General features: G+C 44.3%; 1 protein-coding gene across 4 annotated transcripts in view; it reads left to right on the top strand.

Annotated features, from left to right (window-relative positions):
* The window catches only part of CSGALNACT1 (chondroitin sulfate N-acetylgalactosaminyltransferase 1), a 77,199-nt gene that overhangs the window by 35,916 nt on the left and 14,744 nt on the right, over window positions 1–26,539 (top strand). For 3 of the 4 annotated variants that reach the window (XM_068941165.1, XM_068941166.1, XM_068941167.1), the window contains 6 exons: window positions 9,858–10,074; window positions 11,295–11,396; window positions 15,300–15,478; window positions 15,833–15,927; window positions 19,312–19,393; window positions 19,755–21,673. In XM_068941165.1, the coding sequence (XP_068797266.1) occupies window positions 9,858–10,074; window positions 11,295–11,396; window positions 15,300–15,478; window positions 15,833–15,927; window positions 19,312–19,393; window positions 19,755–20,038 (959 nt within the window). In that variant the 3' untranslated portion in view covers window positions 20,039–21,673. The remainder of the gene's footprint in view (window positions 1–9,857; window positions 10,075–11,294; window positions 11,397–15,299; window positions 15,479–15,832; window positions 15,928–19,311; window positions 19,394–19,754; window positions 21,674–26,539) is intronic. The other variant, XM_068941168.1, reaches the window with a different exon arrangement.

Raw genomic sequence — 26,539 nt, forward strand, 5'->3', positions numbered from 1 at the left:
TAGTAACTCGGCTGATATCACCTGTAGCTTAAAATTAAACAGAAAACAGAAATTTTCAATGGAATCTCCTATATTGGGAGTGGTGCACAAACTTAGCCCTTGGTTTCCAAAAATCACTAAATAGAGCCTTGTCTTTAGCCATGCATGTAATATTGAGGCAATAAGTGTGGATTTCCAAAGTGCTACTTTTAACAGCAATAGCAACCAGCTCTTAATTTATGTCTTCTGTTACTAAATCTGAAATTATCTATTAAAAGCAATTAGTAGCATTAGTCTTACTTTACAGATGGGAAGGTTGATGCAGTAGGAGGGCTTTGTCCCTGGGCCTGATAGGCAGGGTGCTAAATTTGGAATAGAACCTGGGTCTGTGAAGTTTTTCTGGGGCAACACATTTGTCAAGCTATTTAATTGGATTTCATATAAAAACTTTTTAATGTCTCTTTCCACTTTGGCCACAGCCTTCCTGCTGGCATTGCCAGCCTCGGCGGCACAGACTTTTCACTTTCTGTCATTTGGGTTGTGGAAGGTCACAGGTTTAAAGCACGAATAAAGCCACGCTGTGCTGAGTAGCTGCTGGGCAAACAGGTCCAGCCCTCCTCCTGACTTTTATGATAAAGGAAATAGAAATAGAGGAGATTTAGTGAGTCACTGTCTCTTACAGACCTCTGACCAGCTTAGGATTTTCCCTTGAAACAAAGAGCAGCTTTTTCCTTTTCAGGGTGTCCTTGTTGGGGTTAGATGTGAGTTGCTGTAGCTGCAGCCTTAGGCTTAGCAGCTCTTCCCTGTCTAGGGATCAGTGTGCAGTGAGGGATGGAGAAGTAGCTAAGAAAGTGCCTGCAGCTGGCATCTCTCCTGGGAGAGCAAATGGTAAATCAGATATGAACACTAGTGAGAAAAGAGAAAGTGGGAGATCTGAGAAGGTCCTGAAATCAAGTAAAAGCCCACAGCCTGATTGTGTTCGGTCTCCTGCCAAGCCTTTGCCGAACTCTTCAGTCTCTCAGCCACTCCGGAGTGAGTGCTGGGGCAACATTAGAGGTTACTGCCCCAGGTGTTTGCCCCAGCCCTATGTTGATGTTTAATCCTTTTGGCCCGTTTTGCCAGTTTTGCTACAATATGCAGTTCACAGCCAGTATATAAGCATGTGACTTCTTAAATCAGCAGAGCATGAGACCTGTGGATTTATACAGGTTTGACTTGGCTTGAGGATGTACTGCTTATGTCGCATGGTACAAGCCATACACCAATAGACATCAATATACCTTTGATGTCATTTAAAAACGAAAGCAGATTGTGTTGTTGTTTTTAAATAAAGTAGCTGAATTAATAAAGCAAATGAGACCACAGGCAGGGTCTTCGCTCTCCAAAGGAAGTGTCGTTAAACTGCAAGCTGAGAGATGATTCTGCCTCTCTTATGTTATTGATTACTGAGTTATGTTAACTCTTAGGTTATTGATTTATGGGATCTGTCAGAACATTACGGAGGCTCATCATTTCTAGGCAGACACCAGAGTTGGCGAAGCTTGCCCACAACAAATGCAGTTTCTAAACCAGCTCTATTGGCTTTGCTATCAGGTTCCTTTATTCTTGTGTTGTAATGCAAACTTCCCGTCCATCAGGGTACCCTCAGCCTGGGTACGGTGTCGGTTAGCTGTCTTTGTTATACTTGCTTATATGTCTCAGCAAAGGACTTTAGGCTCTTCAACACTGCTTGAGAGGGGAAGGGAATAAACTGTTCTCTGTGTCAGCTGGACAAGGACTAATTAGCTAAATAGAACAGAGAATAATTATCTCAAGTTGTGACAAGGGAGATGTAGGTTGGATATTAAAGAAAACTTTCAAATCAATGGAATTAAACCACTGGATTAAACTGTCATAGGAGGCTGTCATTCTGCATTGCTAGAAGCTTTTTAAGAGAGGGGAAAAGTTTAGAGAAAAGTTTAAATATCTTGCTTTTGGCAAGGGATTGACTTAGAGCTGGAAGGGATCGTCTATCTCTGTAGTTCTGCGTGGAGAGAGGACTGCTGACTTCTGCTGGGCTGGGGGTGTGTTGTATCACTCTTTTCCAGCTAATTTGAACAACCTGCTTCAGTCCCTCAGTATGTTAAATAGGGAAAGGTCTGATACTGTAACAGGGTTCTTACAGTCTGGGTAAGTCAGATCAACAAGAGGAAAGAAGATGTAGGGAGCAGAAAGACCCAGAAAACATCCTCCCATTCTACATTTGTTGTGGTCATACAGCATACAAGGGAACAGAAACCTGGAGGGACCTATTAAAGCCAGTGAAGTTACTCCCACTTTGCATTGTTATAAATGAGATGAGATGAATTTGAGGTCTATTTTAGTCCCTGCATTGCTCTAACTGTTATGCCTGCTTGTTTCCAGCCATACAGAGGCACCAGATGCATTCCAGGAGTTGGGATGTCTCTGTGGGTAAGAGCCATTTAGGTTAGCCCCTGCTCCATGGCTGCTCAGGGTTTAAAAGAGCAGAAATATATGTAGCAGTAACATGATATGGGACAAGGTGTCACAGGGCAGGGATCTTGTTTCCCAGGGCTTATGGCTATTCCCTTTTCAGTAAGAGAACACTACGTTTTTACTGGTAATATGCTAGTCCTCGTTTCAGTTCATAGGAACTGGCTCATTGCCTGCTTGTTGTTCAGTAGTGTTGTCTGTAAGTGAGACTTAACCCACAGCTGACTTAGCTGAATTTAATGTAGCAGGAGAAACTTATCTTCTTGATCTTCAGATGCTTGTGCTGCGGACTTAGAGGGCATTTGGGCAATACGCCTACCTTTCATGGAGTGACTGATCTAATGTGCTGAACGCAAGCCGCCATGCTTATCCCAAATCTCTAATAATTTTGCTATGGATTTTTTTCTTCATGTAGTACTTGGGAGTAGAGCAGAGCAAACGCATCCTCCATATGACAAAGACAGACCATTACTGTAGTGTGCAGTGGCTGATTATTCCTTGTTGCTCTGTGTGTGTGTGTGTGTGTGTGTGTGTGTTTCTCTGGTAATTATGGTATCAAGAGACAGCAGCGTGTGCCTTTGGCCACCCTGGGATGTACCCGCAGGGTGGCAGGTGCCTCCACAGCAGGGACATTAGTCGTTCAGACTGGAGGCCTTACTGAAATAGGCCCTGGCTCCCTTCTGGTCCAGGCACTGCATCCATGGCAGTCAGATTCCTCTTGCTCACACGAGGGGAACTGGGAAGGGAACTGGGAAGTGCTCCTGGTTCCTAGCAGTTGAATGCACCATGTTGCTACAGGCTTCTAGTCTGCAGCTTCTGTTTGTTGTTCAGTTTATCATTTCAAAATATGTTCCTACTGGTTGTTGTAGGAGATCTGGTCATGCTGCTAAGAGCTGAGCAAGCATGTAAGTAGCTGAATCTTTGGCAGCAGCTCTTTGATGGGGAGAGAGTAAGGACAAGAAGGAGAAATTCCCTGCTCTACGTTGCTTAATATTCTATTATTCCCAAAGCTTCAAGTCACTTTTTTGCTTGGTGCTCGCCCTATGCACTATTAAGTATCTTTGCCTGTGTACCAGCGCTGTCCTTGGGGAACAAGACAATTTGGTGCGCAGAAAGGAGTGAGAAAGGGCACACACTGCAGCACAGCTCCGTGGTTGTGTTTCGCATGCTAATGGCCTTGCTGGCTTTCACCTTCAGTGGTGATGTAATCCAGAAGGAGGGAGCCCTGCATGTTCCCCAGTCCAAACTCAAGCATCACTAGACAAACCTCCTTTTTGTTCTGCCCTGCAAGGCAGAGCCTTGTTTCTGTAAATGCAAGGTAGCAGCAAATCCTCACTCTTAACTCAGCTCTGCAAATGCAGGCATCTCTGCATCTGATCTGGAAACAGCAGGCTGACTTGGCAGCAGATTTCCCTGCAAAGTTTCTTTAAAAGTCTCTGCCACCTCTTGGCAGTATCTGTCCCCCACCCTCCATGCTCCAAGAATGGAAAAAAACGCTCATCAAGGCACAAACAGATCCATTGCTCTGTATAACATGAGAAGGAGGGACTGAATTTTCTCTTTTTGTTCTGCATTTCAAGTATGGATTGGACTCAGAGGTTGTTTTGAGGACAACCTTGTGCAGGTACTGCAATCTACATAAAAAGTTAGTAACAGGTCGGATTCCTTTGCAGCTTTTGGCTGCTTTGTACCAATGGAGCAAGGGTGTTAGCCAGCCAGTAAAGCCAGCTGCTTTCATTTTATGGAGCTGCCCAGCGTAGCTGGAACTTTCTGGGAGATGGGGCCCAGCTTTCCACTGAAAGTAATAACACTTAACCCTGTGAGCTTTTTATCCTCCAGCTCCTTTAGAAATAACAGCACACAAATTCTGTATGAATCCCATACTTTAAAGGTGGGCGCCTGTGTCTTAAGGCTGGGCAGGCGGAGGGGATGTGCTGAAGTAAAAATCGGGTAATCAGGATCAGAGAGAGGATTAGAAACCTGAACTGCTGCTGTTGATATGGGAGACTTGCATCTTTGGTTATGTCCAGTTCAGAAAAGCCTTTGACACGTACTTTACTCCTATTTACTCAAGTGCTTTGCTGGATTGTGGGTCTTACTTGTCTACCGTAGTGATATAAGGCAACCTGGTTTGCTTGGGGCTTTAAAATGTTTTGTGTGTGTGTATGCGTGTGTTTGTGGTTCACATCTGGTACCTGGCATCACTCTGTCAGTGCTAATTCATTGTCAATGTGTTTGAGCCAGCAATGTGCCCTTGTGGCCAGGAGGGCCAATGGTATCCTGGGCTGCATTAGGAAGAGTGTTGCCAGCAGGTCGAGGGAGGTGATCCTCCGCCTCTACTCAGCCCTGGTGAGGCCACATCTGGAGTGCTGTGTCCAGTTCTGGGCTCCCCAGAACTGGCTCTGGGCTAGATGATCTCCCTTCCAACCTCAACCATTCTGTGATTCTGTATACCAGTAGGCACGGTGATGGTGTGCAATAAAGTTGATTAGGGTCTGTAAGTCTTCCTCTTTCCTGTTTTGTGCCTGCCTTCTCCTCTTTGCAGAGGGAAAGTATTTCTTCAAACACTTTTTACATCCAAGGAGAAATGTTTTGTCTCTATTTAAAAGAAGTGTTGCATCCTCTGCAGTTTCTAGACAGAACTACTCGTGCGTGGGAATCAGACTGCGACCCTAGCACCTTATATCTGAGTTAAACTCCCTCTCAGCAGATTTGCTGTTACATGTAATTTGGATAGGACTCTCAGACAGTTCGCCTTCCAGGAGTAATGGCTGACATGTGGTGGAATTTTCCATTTTTTCCCAGTATTCAAAACTGAGTGAACCACACCTTCTCCCTGGGGCCCGAAATGTATCCATCTGGCTCCCGCTCTGCCTTAGGCTTCTCTCTTCACAGAGGCACTCAGGCTGCTTAGTTGCTATAATCCTCCCCTCTGCCCTCTTGTTCCTCCCACTCCTGCACCAAGTTCACTGGTTTTCTGCCGTGTGGAGTTACTAAGAGACAGCACAGAAAAGACCAGAAATCTCTGTGTATTATGAGCAGGCAAAGGACTGCTCTGTTTCCAGTAGAAGGCCGGTTACTCAGGTCTGCTTATTAATTTATTTAAGTGGAAGCAGAGCTACAGAGATTTGTAAGTAATTTATTTTCACAAAAATGGAGAGGATAATTTGGAGACTCCCAAAAAACAGAACTCTTATGTTCCAGAAGTGAATGTAACTGCTGTCTGGAGATACTCTTTCCCAATAGGAACAGGTCCAGAAAATCCCTGGACTGCTTCAGAAATGCCCGGTCATGGCACTGTCACATATGCTGTGTCATTAGTTTTCCTGCCTGAAGGATGTGGCTGTCTAGTGATTAGAGTTTTAAATAAGGGTCTTGGGGACAAATAAAAACAAGTAGCTTTACCTTCTCAAATTGATAGCTCCTGGGGATGGGCTATCTGATGCAGTTGTGCCCTAGGAGCTTTCTGGGAAAAAAGATGATGCTCTGCCTTTAAGGATAAGAAGCTGTATTTTAGTCTATGTGAGGTGGGAAGACCATAATATTGAGTTAGAGTGGAGACAATGAATGCTGGTAAACCCGAATAGTGATTCATGAGGAATGCAGCAGAAAATAAGAAGCGAGCACAGGTCTAGGAAAAAAATGAATCAGGTGTTTCTGTTGGCAGTAGAAGACCTGAACCCTATGGCCTGAAACTGAGGCTAAAATTATAATCCACTCAGTAACTTTTTGTTAAGATTACGTGACTGTTTGCTGATAAGCACTTCCACGCAGATCTCCAAAGCTTGTTTGCCTGCACTGCTGAATAGAGGACAGGTATTTTCCATATCTTCAGAGCGCCCTAGGGAGTTGCTCTTCCAAAGACTGGGCATTACTGCTCTTCACGCCTAACCTTACAGCCCAGGTCCTTCTTTGCTTCTCACCTGTCCTTTTCTTCGTGTTAGGGCCAGTCTCTCTGCTGATCCAAAGCTCCTGTTCACTGACCTTTCTAAATTAGGTTTCCAAAGGCTTTGCTTCTCTTGCTGCCTCTGAAAGGAGTAGTGCAAATTCTGAAACGTAGCTGCTATAATGGAAGCAATATAGAGAATATTAACCTATTTTATGCCTAGTGAAAATACAGACTTAATAAGGCTTTCTAGGTTTTGAAAGGACCTTTTTAAGAAAGGTTTTTTTCGTTTTACTATTTTGAGACTCTTTTTCCCTCCTCATAGCTCATCTCTTAGAAATTGAGACTGATTTCCTGAGTCACAAAAAAAGTCCTGGTGGCAAGAATGAAGTAGTGCCTTTGGAAATGGAAGAAGTCTTGTGGAAGGCAGGATGTTCTTGCGGGTGAGCCCCTAGAATGACTCAAGACATTCAGGCTCATTTCCAGGATTCACTGTCTGACCTTGGGCAAAAGTCACTTTGTGTCTTTGAACTTCAATTTCCTATCTCTAAAAAGAAGATAGGTGACTTTTTTCAGTTTGGGTGCTTATCCTGTAAAAAAGGTAAACAAGCAGCTTAAATGAGAATTGAGAATAACTATGTTTAATTATGTGCATTAAGCTCGCACACAATTCTCCTCAGGGTCTTAGGACTGTAAATTCTTGGATGATCACCTTGCACGAGGGAACCCTGCCTTATTTTCTGATGTAGTAAAAGTCCTGAACAAGAACAAAACTGCAGTGTTAAAGGAAGCATCTGTTTATATGTATATAGCAGTAGGAGGGACCGCTTGGATCACCACGTGCAATCTGTTTTAAGGTACATCTTGTTTATTTGGCAAAGTTTCCCTTATTCTGCAAATGTAGTGCATACCTCTAGGGAAGCGGTGCTTATGGGATCATTGTTTCTTGGCTGGAGTGGGAGAGGATGTAGAAACAGTTAGTTTTAGATGCTGCTTACTAAATGTTAATAAATTGCTTAATTTGACTTAGATCTTTGTTATGATGAGAAGTGTCAGTTCACTCTGTCAAACATACAAAATAGTCCTATAAATTTATCTCTAGAGAAAATGCAAATTAGATTCGGTTTAGATTATTGTTTAGCTTACTGTCAAAATGCTACCTCAAGCTTCCACAGTACTAGCCTCCTCACAGAATCACAGAATGGTTGAGGTTGGAAGGGACCTCTGGAGATCATCTAGCCCAACCCCCCTGCTCAAGCAGGCTCCTCTAGAGCACATTGTCCAGGATTGTGTCCAGACAGCTTCTGAATATCTCCAAGGAAGGAAACTTCACAACCTCTCCGGGCAGCCTGTTCCAGTGCTCTGTCACCCTCACAGGAAAGAACTTTTTCCTCATGTTCAGACAGACCTTCCTGTGTTGCAGTTTGTGCCTGTTGCCTCTTGTCCTGTCGCTGGGCACCAGCGAGAAGAGCCTGGCCCCATCCTCTTGACACCTTCCCTTCAGACACTTATACACACTGATCGGATCCCCCCTGAGCCTTCTCTTCTCCAGGCTGAACAGGCCCAGCTCTCTCAGCCTTTCTTCAGAGGAGAGATGCTCCAGTCCCTTCATCCTCTTCGTAGCCCTCCGCTGCACTCTCTCCAGGAGTGCCATGTCTCTCTTGTACTGGGGAGCCCAGAACTGAAGACGGTACAATAACAACAATATAACAACGAGCCTTGTCTTCAAACAGTGCCTAAATAAATGAACAAAATACAGCAAAATACTCAAATCATCAACTAACTTTCTATAAGAACAAAGGAGTAAGCAAAATTCAAAGGCATGGATTTCCATTCTTTGACGACCAACAGGAGGAAATCCAGGGACTAGTAAGTCACCAGATGACCTCAAGTGTAGGTTCAAGTTCAGAAATGGACATGTAGTTTACGGTCTGCACCTTGGGCAGACTATATAGAAAAAGCTAGGGGGAATCAAAGGCACAGTTTCAAAAGATTAGCAGTGAAATAATGATGGAGCTGCTAACAGAAATAGCAGTTTCTCATTAGAGAGCAAATACTTCTCATTGGAGTATTTGATTAATTAGCTGACATTAACAATGAAACATGAAAGGAGTAACAGATAAATAAATCTTCCTATAGTAAACCAGGTGAAGTGCTCATTAAAATAAAACACTTAAAGAATGGTAGTGGAGCTGTGGCAATCCGCAGAACTCTTGCCAGATAAAATCACACCTCATGAATCTTTTGGATGTTCTGAACATACCAATGTAAAGTCCACAATATAAAATGAACGGCTTATGTCACTTGGCTATTCAAAGAAACCTCTACCTAAGACCCTTGCAATAAATACTGAGAGAGCTGACTATCCGTGGGTCAGATACAAAGCACTGTTAAACATCCAGGGATGACTAAGATGGAAAACGAGCATGATTTGGGTTAAGCTGTTCTTCATAACCAGGGTAAGGGGAGGGGGGGGAAATCAAGCAGAGGGATTTTTCCTTCCATCCATATGTTTTGTTTGTCCCTTTTCTTAAGAGTACGTTGCAAGAGAATACCGACCATTAGTATAGTAATCCTGTCAAGAAACACAGCGATCTCCACTCATCTTAACACCTGCCTCAACGCAGCAGGAGCTTAACCACATCAGTGGTTTCCAACTCCTGGTTGCTTCTTAGCCCTGCCTTAGTTAAGTGTCCACCCTGTGGCAGGTCACAGAGGCAGAGATGGCAGTATGCGTAAAGAATGGCATAAGGCAGTATTGCTTACCTTGGCTGTCATCTGAATGAAATATCCTCGGAGACTCTCTGATGCAGTCTCCAGGGTTGTGTCCTGGGCCTAGCCTCTGACAAACTCCATAGTATCGGTCCTTGCAGACCGTTACTCGTGCTACGAGGAGAGAAAGTTCTCCTGAGGGTTGATTAACATGATAGTTTTGTTCTGGTTGGCAATGGGGAAGTTGACGGCTGCTGCGACCTGGCCCCCATCGTTTTATTATGGGACTTTCCATAGTTGCCGAGCAGAGAACCACCTAGAAAAGAGCTTATCAATGTGCTCATCAGGAAATTGCTTTTCTGGGAGATGGCCTAATCACTTAACTCGCGGAGAGGCAGGTTGCCTTTCGCAGCGTCTCTGCATAATTATTACCATGCATGCTGTGTTCTGGGGTGTGCACTGTGCGATTGGACCATTCAGGAAAATAAGAACAGTGTGTCTGCTGGCCTATGTGTGTGAGCAAATGGTAACCTTCAGGGGTTTGTAACTTAGCCAAGTCTAGGAGCGTATCCATGAGAATACAAAATAGATCCTGGAACTCAGGGTCGTCTCCCTGACAGGCTGAGGCCTCTTCCAAGTGCTAGTGGATCACATACTGGTTTAGAAGTAGAAGTCTCGTACCTCTGCTGCTTTTTGAACTTGTGTGTGGCACATCAAAACTCTGTCTTTTTCTCCCCCCAGGACCCCAGCTTTAATTCAAAATCCCTTCTTCTTTGTGTTCTTGCAGGAATCTACCGCACAGAAAAAGACAAAGGCACGTTGTACGAGCTGACTTTCAAAGGAGACGCAAAACACCAGTTCAAGAAGATTGTTTTATTCCGGCCGTTTGGTCCGGTAATGAAAGTGAAAAATGAAAATGTCAATATGGCTGACACGCTTATTAATATCATTGTCCCACTGGCTAAGAGAGCCAGCAAATTTCGACAGTTCATGCAGAATTTCAGGTGGGCTTCCTTTCAAATGGTACCCTTGCTTTATCTTATTTGGACAGTGAGATGCAGTTACTGGAATTATTGAGACCTCACTGGGTAAAAATCCTGATACTTTTACATACAATTTCATTGCACCTTTAAGAAATCATTTTAACATCAGAGTGGCTGAAAGGTGTTTGGCTGTTTGATGCATTATGTTTAGCAGTAAAATCAGTTATATTGCAGTCATCAGGGTTTCTGATTTGCGTGTACCTGGTTTATGTCTCTCAGTCTGTTTTGCTGGGGTACATGCTACTATGTGACAACAATTTCATGCCATTAGTTGCAGAGGAACGTTTCTAGGGAAAAAGGGAATTAGTACTCCCAGACATTTTGCCTGGCCCTATTAGAGAAAAGATAAGGCAGTAAGAAGCAAGAAGGAAATGTATTTGAAGTTAAGGATAGTTATTTTTAAACTCATTTTCTTTTCAGCATAGAGACAACCTTTGCAGGTAAAATTTCATTGAAATGCAGCTTTGAAGAGCTGCCCAGAAAAGACTATGTTAACAACAGATACTAACTGTTACAAATGAATTTGTTTTTTTCTGATTTCAGCCGTCTAAAAATAGGCTCCTTGTTTAAATTAGCCATCTAGATGCTTCTTTTAGGATGGGATAAATCACCCTCTGGTGGTGCTGATCTCTCTGCTGATTATAGATTAAATCCTGCTGACTAAACTTTGTACAAGTGAGGCATGATGTCTGGCATTAGGTCAGATTGATCCTCCCCTTAGGCTATTGGATTGATCCCCAGTTGATATTTAGATTTTAGGAAATGCTCCTTAACACAAAGCCAAAGATCTGACCTTTGGAATATTTGTTACCAGAAATCAAGATTGAGAGGTAGGGATTTGAATGGATTCTTTAAAATCCTCCTTCTCATTCTCTGTTGAGTGCTAGAAGTAATATCTGCCTGATCTTTCAGGGCACTGGGTGGGCTGTTTTAGTGGTGCTGAGTGGTGGTTTAATGGTGTCCTGTTAATATAGCAAGCGCTGCCTAGACAGTCAGTTCCTAATCTACCTAAAAGATAATGATGGTCTTCTGTCCCATCTGATAGAGGCAGTGAGCCCCTTTGTTAGTACAAGGACCTCTCTTAGTGAATCATGCCCTCAGGAATGCCTCCCCCATTTGGTGTGGTTTACTTAAGAAAGCAGACTTCTGGGACAAGTCCTAAATCTGTCTTTATTCTCTAGGGAAATGGGCATTCAGCAGGATGGGAGAATTCACCTCACTGTAGTTTACTTTGGAAAAGAACAAATGAATGAAGTCAAATCTATACTTGAAAATACCTCCAAGTAAGTATCTGAATATCTGATGTTTGCCATTCATACACAGCAATCACACCATGAATTGGAGACTAGATAGTTTTTCAAATTCTTAGGAGTGCCAAGAAGTTCCTAACTGCACTGGAGAAACCAGCATCCTTTCCTTCTTACCAGCTAGAAATGGTATTACCATAACAGTACTATACCTGTGTTTTTGTGATGTTGGTCTTTAGAACCACAGAGCAGATTTTACTGAATGTACTCTAGTGCAGCTTCCTTTTCACCCTGGTAACAGTAGTCAGGCCTGAACGTCTTTTGTCCTTCTGAAGGTGGCATTTAACTGCTAGGACTGACCATTAACTTCCAGACACAATTTCAGCAGAGCCCGTGGGAGCTAGAGGTTTTTGGCCTGGTCTGCTCTATTGGGTTTGTTTGTATAGCCGTGTTTGTCAAGATCACGTGGCAGCGTAGTCCTTTGTTAGCTTCTCCATGCTGGCAGAACAGATAGAGTGATGTGACCACACAGATGTTTTCTACCTACTTACCTGAAGAAACTTATCCATCTAAGCCTTGCTGAGATTTTTGGGCATCTCTTCCCCTAAACTCCTCTCAGAATCACTGCATTACAAATTTCGGGGGTTAATTGTTTCATACCAGGTTTCCCTTTCTTCTGTTAAGAGCTAGAATGGCAGGGTACGTTGCTAAATATAGGACAAATTGAAGCCATAGGGTGCTAAATTAGAAGGATGCTTTGTGCTTATTTAAACTGTTTCTAACTCAAATGAAATGACAAAATGATTGTACTTTAAATATGCTAATATTAGTCAGGGTCAGATCCTGAGCTGCTATGTAATGATATTGCTCCTGTGAAGTCGGTATGGGACGGACTTAGGAAATGCCAATGAGAGTAATGGGTTGTCCAATTTTGTGAGGAATCTAGTGCTATATCCAGAAATGCAAAAGCAGAAAAGAAGCTAAGCTGCATGTTATTTCTGTTTTTTTGGCGAGAACAACGCTCAGCTATGTAAATATGACGGTATATTGTATACAGATGTGGATTCTGCAGGGTTTGCATTTGCAATTTAAAGAAGAAGAACTAGTGACAGTTTAGCTTGAATTCACATATAAATTTTAAGGGTAGTGCAATAAAACAATTGCTCATTTCTTTGACAGCATTCTCCAATATTTTTTTTCATGAAACAGGATTTCAGGAAACGTTCGGTGTCAGTAGAGTGATTCAGACTATTCCGAGCTGTGCTTGAGTTTCGGGTCTGTCATACTCACTTACTCAAGAAGTGAAATACCTTAAGAGGATGAAATGGATATTTTTGTCTTCACTTGAAAACCAGATTAAATGAAAGCAACCCTGCAAGGTTATGCTAATACCCGTGTACTGGAGATGTATAGAGATGACTTTGTTTAATGCTATCAGGTGGCCTCTGCTGATTATCTCCTACTTGAGTCACATGATGTTAAACAGAGGTGCAGTGAGAACGATGAGGACTTTTGAATGTGCTGCCTGTTATCCAAACTCCAAAAGATGGTATTTGAACACAGCCTGGGTTTTCCAGCCACACTTAGCATTAGGTGGAGATCTCTTCAAAAGTGAGGCTTCTACCTGTGGTGCTCAGTTAAGGATAGTGTGGTGTTTCAGGGCATTTTACAATGAGTTTGGCATTCTCTCTCCTGAGAACGTGATAAGACCTGTTTGAAGCTGAGGCTATGGCTCTGCTCCTTCAGGAAGAACTTGTTCCCTAGGACTCAGGAGACCTTTGTTTTAATTCACTGGTATACCTTCCGCGTTTCCGGTGGAGTGCCCGGCTGCTCACTGCTTCTCTGTGGTATCCTGCCAGCACGACAGGGATAATAGCAGAAAAATTACTGTTGAAAATAAATATGTAAATTGAGGTCTAATAGGATGGCAGGAGATAACGTTTATTAATTAAGCGGAGTATTTGAACCTAACTGTCCAGGTCACTTTAGTAGGAAAAGGTGTGATGTTCATGCAGACTGTATCCCACAGGCAAACCACAGTCTTGGTCCCTGCAGCAGCGCCTCGGAAAGTAGTTACCTGTTAATTAGTCTTTGTCTAGTCTCCTCTTTCCTACCTCAGACTGTTTGTGGATGGCTTACCAAATGCCAAGCAATTTACTTTTAGAAAGTAACACTGTTCTCAGTTAACAGGTAGGTGTGCAGCTGGTAACACAAAGCAGTCAGCAAAAGCTTCTACTCAAGGTGAATCTATAGCTAGTAGTCTTCTTCCACCGAGCAAAATTAGCCATTCTGCATTCTGAACAGTAAGTAACTGGCAAAACTGTGCTTTCAAAGTGGCAATTAATGCAGGATGGTCACTTTGGAAACCTTTTGGGAACTTGCATTCAGTCATAATTCTTCAATGGAAATTGGGTCATCACAATTGGGTTTTAGCGCAAAGAACCCTGGAAGGAAAAACAGAGAATCATATTTTGTGATGCTATCGGATAGATATGTTTAGACTGTTCAGGTAACATGCAAAAATGTTGCCATGCAGAGTGGAGAAAAGATCCTTCCCATGCTGAGACTGGGTTTCTGAGGTTTGAATTAGTATTCCAGATGAGTGCCAAGTTGCTTCAGCAGTGTAAACTTTGGGCTTCTCCTTAGCTAAATGCTTAAAAAAGAGAGAGAAAAGTCCTCAAATGAAAAAAACAGAAAGAACAAACCAGAAGAAGAAAGAACCGCTTGCCTCTTCCCTCTGTGAACCAATTGCCATGCCCCCTTTTAAAGTGGACAGTGTGACAAAGAAGATTACAGAGCCCTGTACGTCCTTGTAAGCAGAAATAGTAATTGACAACGTTGCAGTTCCTTCAGTTTGTATGGCGTGACCCTGGTGAAGTAGACAGGTGTGATATTTCCCTTGCAGGTTTGTTAAAGGCACAAGTTTTCCCCCATCCCTGATCACCTAGTGCAGGGATCATCCCCCCACAGCCTGGCCACATGTCAGAACTTCCTCACTCTGTGACTGCTCTGTGCCCCAAGCCAGACCTGGAAGACATTGGCAGGGTCACCACATCACTGATGCTCCCAGGTCAAGGTAACACCCTTCCAACGTGGGAGGCTTGCACAGGGTCTGTGGCAGGAAAACACAAAAAGGTTGGAAGGGAAAAGGGGTCCTTTTCCTCTAGCCTTGCTCAGCATGCCTGGAAGTCCTGATGTATGCTGGAAAACCCCAAGGCCAGCAATAATACTGAGAGCTGATTTATTTTCGTGTCGATTGAACACACATAACTCATTACCTGTAACTCCAGTCAGCATCAGCTAGTGTTCTGATACTCTGATCGTTTACCTATCTCTCCTCCAATACATGAAATATTGACATACGCTGGCTTTTTATCCTCCACTAAGTAATATCTCCTCCCAAGTAAATCTTCATACGTTTGTACAGAAGGTTCTCTTCCAATGGCAAGCAACTCTACAAGAATATAGAATATGTAAGAACTGATGCATTTCTAGTATGTCTTTGAGCTAACCTAAACTCAAAGGAAATAGTGATTTCCATCCCAGCTTTGCAATTGTGTTTGCTTTTATTCTTTTTAACTTAGGTCAAGCAGTAACTGTGACAGGTCTTAATAAAACATTAGGACATAAACCTTTTTTTTTTCATTTTTGCTTGCATATTAAAACTAAAATGCACTGGGACCAGCTGCTCTTTTTAAGGGAGAAACCTCTCTCTGGCTCTTCCTGTACAAACAGTGACTATTTCCTCAAAGTAGTTTCAAAGGTAGTTTAACAAGTACCAGATTTGCCTCCCGAGTTTCCTGAAGGCTTTGAGAGTCACAGAAATAAACTTTCTTTTTCATTTTCAAATACAAATGTCACTTGGTAGGTGGAATAATATTTTACTAAGACTCTACAGCCTCTCTTAAATTAGGTCTCATGGGCTTTTTCTTTCCTTAGATCAGCCAACTTCAAGAACTTCACCTTCATCCAGCTGAATGAAGAATTTTCAAGAGGAAAAGGATTAGACATTGGTGCTCGAGTTTGGAAAGGAAGCAACGTTGTTCTCTTTTTCTGTGATGTGGACATATACTTCACAGCTGAATTCCTGAACTCCTGTAGATTGAACACGCAGCCAGGTACTGCTACTTGCAAAGCGTATAGTTTTTCAGCAGATTTTTAGTTATGGTGTAATTGCCTTCACCAGAGTGTGCTTGCCTTTGAATTGGTAATGAAGCTGCTGTAAGTCATTCTTGAAATGCAGAGGACTAATTAAAGCATGTATAGAAATTCCATTCTTGGCTGACTTTTGAAAGGTTATAGCTCCCCTGCTTCCACTGTGGTTGAATTCTTCTCATGCAAGGAATGTAGGCTCAATCTGAAAGTTGCAGCATGACTTCATCTGGATTTGATCCAGCCTGAACAGCATCTTTTAGGAGAGGGAAGTATGTTTTACACAGCTTTAAAAAAAATTAATCCATTGTCATTTCTAGGGAAGAAAGTGTTTTATCCTGTTCTCTTCAGCCAGTATAACCCCAGTATAATTTATGGCCACCATGATTCCATCCCATCCTTAGAACAGCAGCTGGTAAGTACGTGGTTCTCTGAACACCTGCTTTTATCTGGACAAAGCTTTCATTTTTGAAGGATGTCTGTGCTGTTGGTTAGCATTTCCCTATTCCTGTGCACAGTGATGTACTGCGCAGATAAAACTACTACAGTCACCTCCTTGTGAGTTTTGCATTTAAGCTTTAAGGAAAGTATCTAGGTACCATTTATTTCAAGCCTTGTTTGGTATTTTATACATGGAACCTGGGAATTTAAACTTTGCCTGATTCTCTGCCAGAAGGGATTTTGTAATTAGCTAACAACAACTCCACATTAGTGTGGAGTGGCATTAGTGGGGTGGCATTAGTGTCTTGGGGTGACAGACCCTGACGTTGCTCTAGTTTTCTCTTGCACTGAATAGTTTCTTTTCTTGCGTCCTGGAAAGCTGATTTTATAAAGAACATAGACATCAGACTGATGGGATCTGATATTATTTAGTCAGTGAAAGCAGTATTCCAGAGGATGCTGCAGCTATACGAGTACTTGAGCACATATAGTGGCTTTTCCTATTCCATAGCTTGTGACCGAACTACCTGCAAGCAGCTAGCGTGTTCCTAAAGCGTACCGCATTGCGTCAGTGCCAAATGACGTGCTTGGAGCTGTCCCTTCTGGCTTTGATCTGGAACCGATGCAACATAGGATAGCTACCTTGACTTTCATCTCATCTGCTTATCTCTAATACGAGAACAAAGCATTAGTTTTAAAAAGGTTGCCATATGGCATACAATTGAATCTTGTAGTTAAAGTCAGGTGAATTTACTCAGTGAGGAGGAAGATGCTGTGAAGAAGCAGCACAGAGGTGGGAGGTTCACATGAATCCCAGTGGCAGAGCAGTTGCTTGGCGCTGCTGCAGAGGCAGTGTTCTCCATTGTCTTATGCTCTGGCACTGCATTGTGTAGAAGCTAAAGGAGCGGTAGAAGTGGTGCCTTTATGTATACCCTCCAACCTTGCTTCTCTCCCGAGTCAGTCGTCTTTCAGCGGGTCCCTGCCTCACAGTCTTCTGACCACTAGTGTTAATAAGTGGCACAATTTTCAAGCGGAGGCATTAGCCGCTATGCAGCTTCTTCCAGTTCCTTTGGGTTAAGTGTCTGCTCACGACAACTGGCAAAGCTGTTGGTCTTACTGGCAGGCACTGTGTGGGTCAGGGCTTACCCCATCCCAGGCTGGACACTGTCTCCAGAGCGTCCCAGCCTCCGTAATTGTTCTCAGGAGTTAAGAGTTTGGGATGTTGTGAGCTTAGCAATGGACAGAGCTGAAAAAGATCGCTAGGGGTCTGAGTCCAATCTTCTGGCATCACTACCACTACCTCATGCAATCCCACTAGTAAAACAAAGAGCAAGAGTTGGAAAACTCCACGTAAGACACTTCTAAATATCTTTCTATCTATTGCTCTCCATTTTATCCAACAGAGAGCCAGCCAGTCTGATTTCTTTCTAAAATAGATCCAGAACGCCTTCCAGGCTGCCGATGGGGAAAAAGTAGTTAATTTAAAGATCAAGAGTCTATACCATCCAGGGAGAAAAAAAAATACTTACCCATTCTTAGTATTTATGGAAAGGCAACCTTTCTTCAGCCATTACATGTAAAATTATTTTCTGTCTTACTGAAGAGTCTGGAAAATCCTTTCTACTTGTTCTGTCTCAGAGAAAGCCTGTTCTGGTAATACCATGGAATTCACGTTAGCTCTTCTTTCTCTGATGAGAGTCAGTCAGAGATCCTCACGCTTGTACTTAGGAAAGGAAATACAGAGTTTAGTTCTCAAAGTAGCATAGATTCCACAAAGTATGTTGTCAGGTTTGTGCAAATATTTATAGCTAGTGTTTGAATTGCAAAATGTGATGCTTATGTCAAAAAGCTTCTTGATTTAAAGAAGTACTGCCAATTTCATTTCTATGTAGTTTTTGTATATTCGGCCCACGTTAGTTCCCAGGCACGAGGCCAGGTCTGTGCCATTAAAACAAGACAGAGTTAGCTCTCTATCCCAGTGCTTGGGTTGCTGAGAAAGGAGCCTTCAGAAAGCTTTGAAAGCAATTGATTTGTGCAGCAGCCACTTGCACTAATGGGAAATAATGATGCTAATGCATACGAATAGCTTGGTGCAAAGACATCGTTATGGAGGTTTCCTATTACAGTGCAGACCTGACAGATACCATCTTGAGTTGGCTTCTGCAGTGGTTTGGCTTTTTTCAAGGAAAGGAGAAATGCAAAAAGAAAGGGGTATCAGTAGGAACAGAAAAATAAAAAAGCCCACAAAATGTCAGGGATTATGAGCAAAAAGGGGAGGTGTGACAGAGAAATCAGGAGAGAGGATTTCAAGAGAAATTTTACCTGTCTTGGAAGAAGATTTTTGGTTAAGGAAACACTAGGATTTGTACCTTCAGAAATGGAAACCCTGTCTCATCTTCTTCTGTAACTTTGTGGCAAGTGAAGCCAAAAATTTCAAAAATAGCTGCTCAAGGGTGGCTCTGTAAGCAGGAGTGTGAAGTATTGCTGACTTGCTTAGAGGGTTAAATGTCTGTTCCAGTCTCTTGAAACTCTTGAGGGTCTCACCGCATTGCATACATCATTAACACAGATTAATTATGACCTTGGGATCTAAACTTGGATATCTGCTTTTGAAAATTCTAGCCATTGTGTCTCACTGCTCTGACTTGCTACCTATGATAATACGTAATGTTTCCATCGTCCGTCTCAATAGTGTAGATTGCAAATTCCTTGTGACAGAGGCTTTTATAGGGTGTATAATCCCCACCTAATATTTCTGGACTCTGGTTGGAGTTGGATTTTATTTTTTACAGTAATTCTGTAACAGAAAATGATTCTTACCACTTTCCTAATTTTTGTCAAAATTTAAGAAATCAAAAAGCTGTCAGTTGTGCGATCAGATTAGAACAGCTATTTTCTTCCAGCGCTTTTGTGGTCCAGAATCTAGATGCCACCATCTGCTCTACAGCAGAGTCTGGCTTCCTTGACTTACCAGTACGTTTCCTATGTAAGTTTTGAATCGTGCAGAAGTTAACTTAATTTAGAAGGAAGTTTTGCCTGTGAAAAGGGAAACTCCAAAGAGTGAGGTGGTATTGCTCTGCTCGGTCTACAACAGCGGTTCTTCCAAGGAGCAGAGTAAAACTGATCATTCCAGATCGAGGGCTTTATCTCCCTGATCGCTAATGACAGTGGTGGTATTTGGGGCAGGAATAAGCAATGAGCATCTACAGAAACTGGATCAAGTCCAGCAGTGGGTTTATGTGGGATAAAATAAAATGGGGGTTGCTTTTGTTTCTGACCACACCCAGGAGCTTATTTCTCCCCTGCTCAGACTGAAAGGGCTTTTGCTCCCATATAAATGATCATTTTCCCTATGCAGATTATTAAAAAAGAAACTGGATTTTGGAGAGACTTCGGGTTTGGGATGACTTGCCAGTACAGATCTGATTTCATCAACATAGGTAAGAAAAATACACTCAAATACATCTGCCTTCGTACTGAAACTTATGAAACTGTGATCAGCTTCCCTTTCCCCAGCCAGTGTCTCTGTGCCCCTTTTTAGCAGCAGTGCTCTGGATACATGTTCAGACTGTTCCCAGATGTCATAGAGGCTACCAGAAACTAAGCACTGCCCAGTACAAATAAAGGAATTTTGCATGATGATGAAGGATTTTATTTAGGTTGAGGAATTTGAATGCTTTATGATGTTGCCAGAAACTGTGGCTCTTTTAAAGAGCCAACTGGACCCAGAGAACAGCAGTATCAAGTTTGCTAGTGGAAGGAATGTATTTCCGGTGTTATTTTGGATGTTCTTTGTGCCAGGTGGCTTTGATCTGGACATTAAAGGCTGGGGTGGAGAAGATGTGCATCTGTACCGCAAATACCTCCACAGCAACCTTATTGTGATCAGAACGCCTGTCAGGGGTCTGTTCCATCTCTGGCATGAAAAGCGATGTCTGGACGAGCTCACCCCAGAGCAGTACAAAATGTGCATGCAGTCCAAGGCCATGAACGAGGCTTCTCATGGCCAATTAGGGATGCTTGTTTTCAGGCAAGAGATTGAGACTCATCTACAAAGGCAGAAGCTGAGTAATAAAAAGACATGAACCCAGAAAGAAAGACAAAAAGCCTCCAAATGGACTTTAGAGTGTTTCGGAACAGAGCTGCTAACAAGAATGAGACTGAAAGAGGATGAAGCTTCCCGCAGGCTGACGGCAAAGGAAGATAAGGGAAAGCATTCGTCCTCCCTTATTCTAGGTTTTCTTAATAGTGCTCTTAGCGTACTCCATTAGCCTGCCTGCCCAGAAGTCACTCCTGGGGAAGGCTTGAACCCTTGATGAGATTCAAGGTTATGGAAACAGTGAACATTGCATAAATGCCAGTGTGATCTTCACAGTAACAAATGGATGTGCTCTGTTCTATTGAAATGTTTGTAACGTGTGCAGTTGTTGAAAGGACTGGCCTTTTAAAGGGCCAATAATAAGGAGTTATTTCCTACATCTAACCTGACATATCTAAAAAGGGCTACTTTCAAATAAGTACAGAGCTCCTGCTCTGAGAAGCAGAGCTCTGATTGCTAACGATGGTTAAACTGGAGCGACCAAAAATCTTTTTCCCTTGGGCGGGAGGGATCAGGGGGACGGGACAGCCGCAGTGCACTCATAGGGCATTCCCAGTTCATTCGGAGACAAGAGGCATCTCAGAAAGTGCTTTTTAAAATTCAGAAAGAGAAGGACGTACCAGTCAAGTGTGATATTCCAAAAAAAGCCGGGGAGTAGTGTTCTTTCTCTGATGTGGACAGTGAACCAAAAGCAATGAGCCGTGTCTTTATATCAGCTGAATATGACGGTGTGTCTCTGCTTTAGAATACTGTAAGTATCTCAAGATGTATTTTTAAATGAAGTTTGTTTTATTTGGGAATTATTTTGTCATGCTTCAGATTTTTCTACTTCTAGCCTTACTAGGAAACAGTACAGCCTTCCAACCCTTGGAAAACGCTCTGCCAATCTGTTTTTCCTGTGGATAGGAACCTGGTTCAGATGAATGAAGTGATTTTTCTACAGAACCTGAGTTCTGGAAGGAAGAAGCTTTACTGTTCTGAAGAAATGGAAATACATTTCAACTTGCCGTGTTGATTTAGCAGGAGACTTTAAACTCTGCATGCCGGATACCAAATGGATGAACATTTTGTGACTTTATACCAAAGTATTTCTTCTCAACCAAATCTAGAGTTTTTTCCCAGGGCATAGGAAGTTTTTTATAGTTAACAAAATAAATTTTTGTGATTGATTATTGGTCCCTGGAAATGCTCTTATTATAATTATAGGCACATCCTAGAAATTAGTCTCCTTTTCAATAGATTTTTTTCAACTGCCTAATACTGTTGAAAGCATGAGTTATTGCTATTATAAAGCATTTTCTCTTAACGCTGACTGCTGCTTATCATTTTAGTATTTACTAGCCAAAAAAAATGCATGGATTGGGCAATCCCGTTTGCTTCCCTAAATGCTGCTTCTCCTCGTGATCTATTTGTTTTCTAGCTTCAGATTAATTTGAGGCAGTCTGAAATCAGATTCTGATTTGTTTTTTGGCTTGTAAAAGCTGGGGGGAAGAAATATGCAAGATAGCACTGAACAATGAATAAAATGGCATTTGTCATGCTGCTGTGCGGTAGGAAGAGTGCTTATGAACCTCTTTTGAAAGCATTGTGTGCAGAAGATGCAGTCACAGAACATGCTACTGTAAGTATCTCTTCCCTTGATGTTTATTTAAAATATATGTGTTTGTCTTTTGTTAGATGCAAGTGATCTTCATTGCATTTCACTTGCAAAACACCAAACGTCCCAAAAGGTTCCGAAAAACAGAAGGATTGTATGGAAAATGAACTCCAACTCTGTATGGTTAAAAAAACCCAAATGCATTGCTTAGTACAAAAGCTTGAGCAGTAACTCAAGTGAGTCCAATGTGTTTTCCCCAGTGTGCATGATACATTGTTTTAAAAGCAATTTATGTTTTGATGGAGAGACTTTATAAATATTAATGCATCAGGAAGAGCCAAATATTGGCTTGTGGAATGTGTATGAGAGCTACAAAAACTGGACTGTTCCAGAATATTAGCTGTTCCCGCAGTCCCATTTAACCTGGATTTGAAACTGAGTGCAGTGTATGATAAAAGTTTCTTAATCATAACCTGCCTCAAGTGTAGCCCTTCCAATTTCTCAAATGTGACAGTTTTGATTCTCCTCCCTTAGGTTCACCCTAAACCCTGAGCAATTTGATGTAACTTGATGTAACTTGTAATTTGATGGTCATGACACGTCGAAGAGCACGCTCCCCAGTGGCTGCTGGAGGTGCTGCATCAGCTGTGTCTGAGGCTTCAACCCAGACAGACCCTCGGACAGCAGATGCAGCTCTGCAGGTGTCAGTCTGCAGGGAGTGCCTGGGGCCTCTCCGTGGGGCCTGGGCTGACAGTCAGCTCTCCTGCGTGAGGTGTGCTGTGGTTGACCAGTTGCGTCACCAGATAAAGGAGTTACGGGAGGAGGTTAGTAGGCTGCGTAGCATCCGAGAGGATGAGCGGGAGATTGACAGGGCGTTCTCGGAGACTGTTCAGATCCAGGAGTCCCCACCCCACACTGCAGCGGAGTTGTCAGAGGGCTCTGTACTGTGTGTAAAGGTGCATCATAACGCTGTTGAAGAGGGCTGGAAGCTGGTGACCTCTCGCAGAAGGAGAAAGGCTCTTGCTCCTCCTCAAGACTTACCCTTGAAGAACAAGTGTAGCGCCCTCCAAGCTGAAGAGGAGCTGGGCATGGCTCCAAGGGAGTCAACTGGCCTGGCAGACCCTGTGCCGTGCAGGAACAGCCGAAAGAAGCAGCGAGTGATTGTTGTGGGTGACTGCCTGCTGCAGGGGACAGAGGCACCTCTCTGCCGACCTGACCTCTTGTCCAGAGAGGTTTGCTGCCTGCCAGGGGCTCAAAGAAGAGATGTCATGGAAAGAGTGCCAAGGCTTGTCCATGCATCAAACTACTGCCCTCTGCTGATCTTCCATGTGGGTGCTAACGACACGAAAGGCAAATTGGAAACCATCAAACAGGAATTCAGAGCTCTGGGAATGGTGGTGAAGGGTCTGGGAGCCCAGGTCGTTTTCTCCTCAATCTTGCCTGTGAGGGGAAAGGACGGGAGGAGGAGTAGACGAGTTTTCCAAGTTAACAACTGGCTGTGCCGCTGGTGTTGGCAGCAGGGTTTTGGTTTCTATGACCATGGGACCCTCTTTGAAGATCGACAGCTGACGGGGAGAGATGGGATCCACCTCACTAAGCGGGGCCCGCGCATCTTTGCCAACAGGTTGGCCAGCCTGGTAAGGAGGGCTTTAAACTAGGAAAGAGGGGGGAAGGGGAGTGGTATAGTGGCAGGAGAGTCAGTAAAACGCCGCTCAAGTCAGGAGGCCTCCAGCGGGTGCATACAGCCAGGGGAGACAGCATGGGACATGGCTATGGAGGATCCTCTTGCACCGCTCCTGGGAAGCCTGCATGCTTGATCGCCTCTCTGAAATGCCTGTACACCAATGCACGCAGCATGGGGAATAAGCAGGAAGAATTAGAGATCTGTGTGCGGTCGCAGGGCCATGATCTCATTGCAGTTTACAGAGACATGGTGGGATAGTTCACATGACTGGAATGCTGTCATGGATGGCTCTGTGCTTTTTAGGCAAGACAGGCCAGGAAGGCGAGGTGGTGGAGTTGCCCTTTATGTGAGGGAGCAACTAGAATGTATGGAGCTCTGCCTCGGGGTGGATGAAGAGCAAGTTGCGAGCCTATGGGTAAGGCTTAAAGGGTAGGCTAGCATGGGTGACACTGTTGTGGTGGGGGTTTGGGGGTTTACTACAGGCCACCTGACCAGGAAGAAGTAGTTGATGAGGCCTTCTACAGACAGCTGGAAGTAGCCTCACGCTCACAGGCCCTGGTTCTCATGGGGGGACTTCAACCACCCTGACATCTGCTGGGAAGACAGCACAGCTAGGCACAAACAGTCCAGGAGGTTCCTGCAGAGGACTGATGATAATTTCTTGACCCAGGTGGTGGAGACGCCAACAAGGAGAGGAGCATTGCTAGACCTTGTACTAACAAGCAAAGAAGGTCTAGTTGGTGCTGTGAAGGTTGGGGGCAGCCTTGGCTGCAGTGACCATGAGATGGTGGAGTTCAGGATCCTGCGAGGAGGGAGCAGGGCAATAAGTAGGATGGCAACGCTGGACTTGAGGAGAGCTAACTGCGGCCTCTTCCGGGACCTACTTAGGGGACTGACATGGGATAGGGCCCTAGAAGGAAGAGGGGTCCAAGAAAGCTGGTTCATATTCAAGCATCACTTCCTCCAGGCTCAAGAGCAGTGCATCCCTCTGAGTAAGAAGTCAAGCAAAGTGGGCAGGAGAGCTGCATGGATGAGCAAGGAACTCCTGGCAAAACTCCAACAGAAGAAGGAAGTCTGCAGAATGTGGCAAAGGGGACAGGCCACTTGGGAGGAATATAGGGATGTTTAGTCAGAGTGTGCAGGGATGCGACGAGGAAAGCTAAGGCCCATTTGGAATTAAATCTGGCAAGGGATGTCAAGGAGAACAAGAAGGGGTTCTTCAAGTACATCACTAGCAAAAGGAAGCCTAGGGAAAACGTGGGCCTGCTGCTGAATGGGGCGGGTGCCCTGGTAACAAAGGATATAGAGAAGGCAAAGTTACTGAATGCTGCCTTTGCTTCAGTCTTTACTGCTAAGGCCAGTCCTCAGGACTCCCAGACCTTGGAGACAAGAGAGGAAGTCTGGAGAAAGGAAGACTCTCCCTTGGTTGCGGAGGATCAGGTTAGAGATCTTTTGTCCAAGCTTGACCTCCATAAACCCATGGGCCCCGACGGGATGCATCCGCGAGTGCTGAGGGAGCTGGTGGATGTTATTGCTAGGCCACTCTCCATCATCTTGGCAAGGTCCTGGAGATCAGGAGAGGTGCCTGAGGACTGGAAGAAAGCCAATGTCACCACCGTCTTCCAAAAGGGCAAGAAGGAGGAGCCAGGAAACTCCAGGCCTGTCAGCCTCCCCTCCATCCCTGGAAAGGTGAGGGAACAGCTCCTCCTGGAGGTCCTCTCTAAGCGTGTGGAGGACAAGAAGGTGATCAGGAGTAGTCAGCAGGGATTCACCAAAGGGGAATCGCGCTTGACCAATCTGCTAGCCTTCTCGGATGGAATGACTGGCTGGGGAGATGAGGGGAGAGCAGTGGATGTTGTCTACCTGGCCTTCAGCAAGGCTTTGGACACTGTCTCCCATCACATCCTCCTAGGTAAGCTCAGGAAGTGTGGGCTAGATGAGTGGACGGTGAGGTGGCTTGAGAACTGGCTGGATGGCCGAGCTCAGAGGGTTGTGGTGAATGGCGCAGAGTCAAGTTGGAGGTCTGTGGCTAGCGGTGTCCTGCAGGGGTCAGTGCTGGGCCCAGTCTTATTCAACATATTCATCGATGACCTTGAGGAAGGGACAGAGTGCACCCTCAGCAAGTTTGTGGATGAGACTAAACTGGAAGGAGTGGCTGATATCCCAGAAGGCTGTGCTGGCATTCAGAGGGATGTGGACAGGCTGGAGAGCTGGGCGGAGAGGAACCTCCTGAAGGTCAACAAAGGCAAGTGCGGGGTCCTGCACCTAGGGAGGAATAATCCCATGCACCAGTACAGGCTGGGGGCTGACCTGCTGGCAAGCAGCTCTGCCGAGAAGGACCTGGGAGTGCTGGTGGACAACAAGTGAAGCATGAGCCAGCAATGTGTCCTTGTGGCCAGGAGGGCCAATGGTCTGCTGGGGTGCATTAGGCAGAGTGTTGCCAGCAGGTCGAGGGAGGTGATCCTGCCCTTCTGCTCAGCCCTGCTGAGGCCTCCCCTGGAGTCCTGTGCCCAATTCTGGGCTCCCCAGTACAAGAGAGACATGGCGCTCTTGGAGAGAGTGCAGCGGAGGGCTACAAAGAGGATGAGGGGACTGGAGCATCTCTCCTCTGAAGAAAGGCTGCGAGAGCTGGGCCTGTTCAGCCTGGAGAAGAGAAGACTCATCAACGTGTACAAGTATCTGAAGGGGGGGTGTCAAGAGGATGAGGCCAGTCTCTTCTCCGTGGTGCCCAGCGACAGGACAAGAGGCAATGGGCAGAAACTGAAGCACAGGAAGGAAAAACTTCTTGACTGTGAGGGTGACAGAGCATTGGAACAGGTTGCCCGGAGAGGGGTAGTGGAGTCTCCTTCGCTGGAGACATTCAAAACCCGTCTGGATGTGATCCTGGGCAAGGTGCTCTAGAGGAGCCTGCTGGAGCAGGGGGGTTGGACTAGATGATCTCCAGAGGTCCCTTCCAACCTAAACCATTCTGTGATTCTGTAACTTAGAGGTTGGCCCCATTTGTACAGCAGGATTGGACCAGATAAATCTCAAGAGGTCCCTTCCAAAGTATGTTACTCTAATTCTAGGCGCCATGCACTAGGCAGCTGTTTGACACTTCCCTACTTTGGTATTTTAGCAAGCACATCATTCAGCCCCTGTCAGAATTTCACGAGTTACATTTTTAATAGCTCTTTTGTGATTTTCTTGTCTATCCTTTTCCACAG

Source organism: Struthio camelus, chromosome 4, assembly GCF_040807025.1.
Source record: "Struthio camelus isolate bStrCam1 chromosome 4, bStrCam1.hap1, whole genome shotgun sequence".
NCBI classification, from domain to species: Eukaryota; Metazoa; Chordata; class Aves; order Struthioniformes; family Struthionidae; genus Struthio; species Struthio camelus.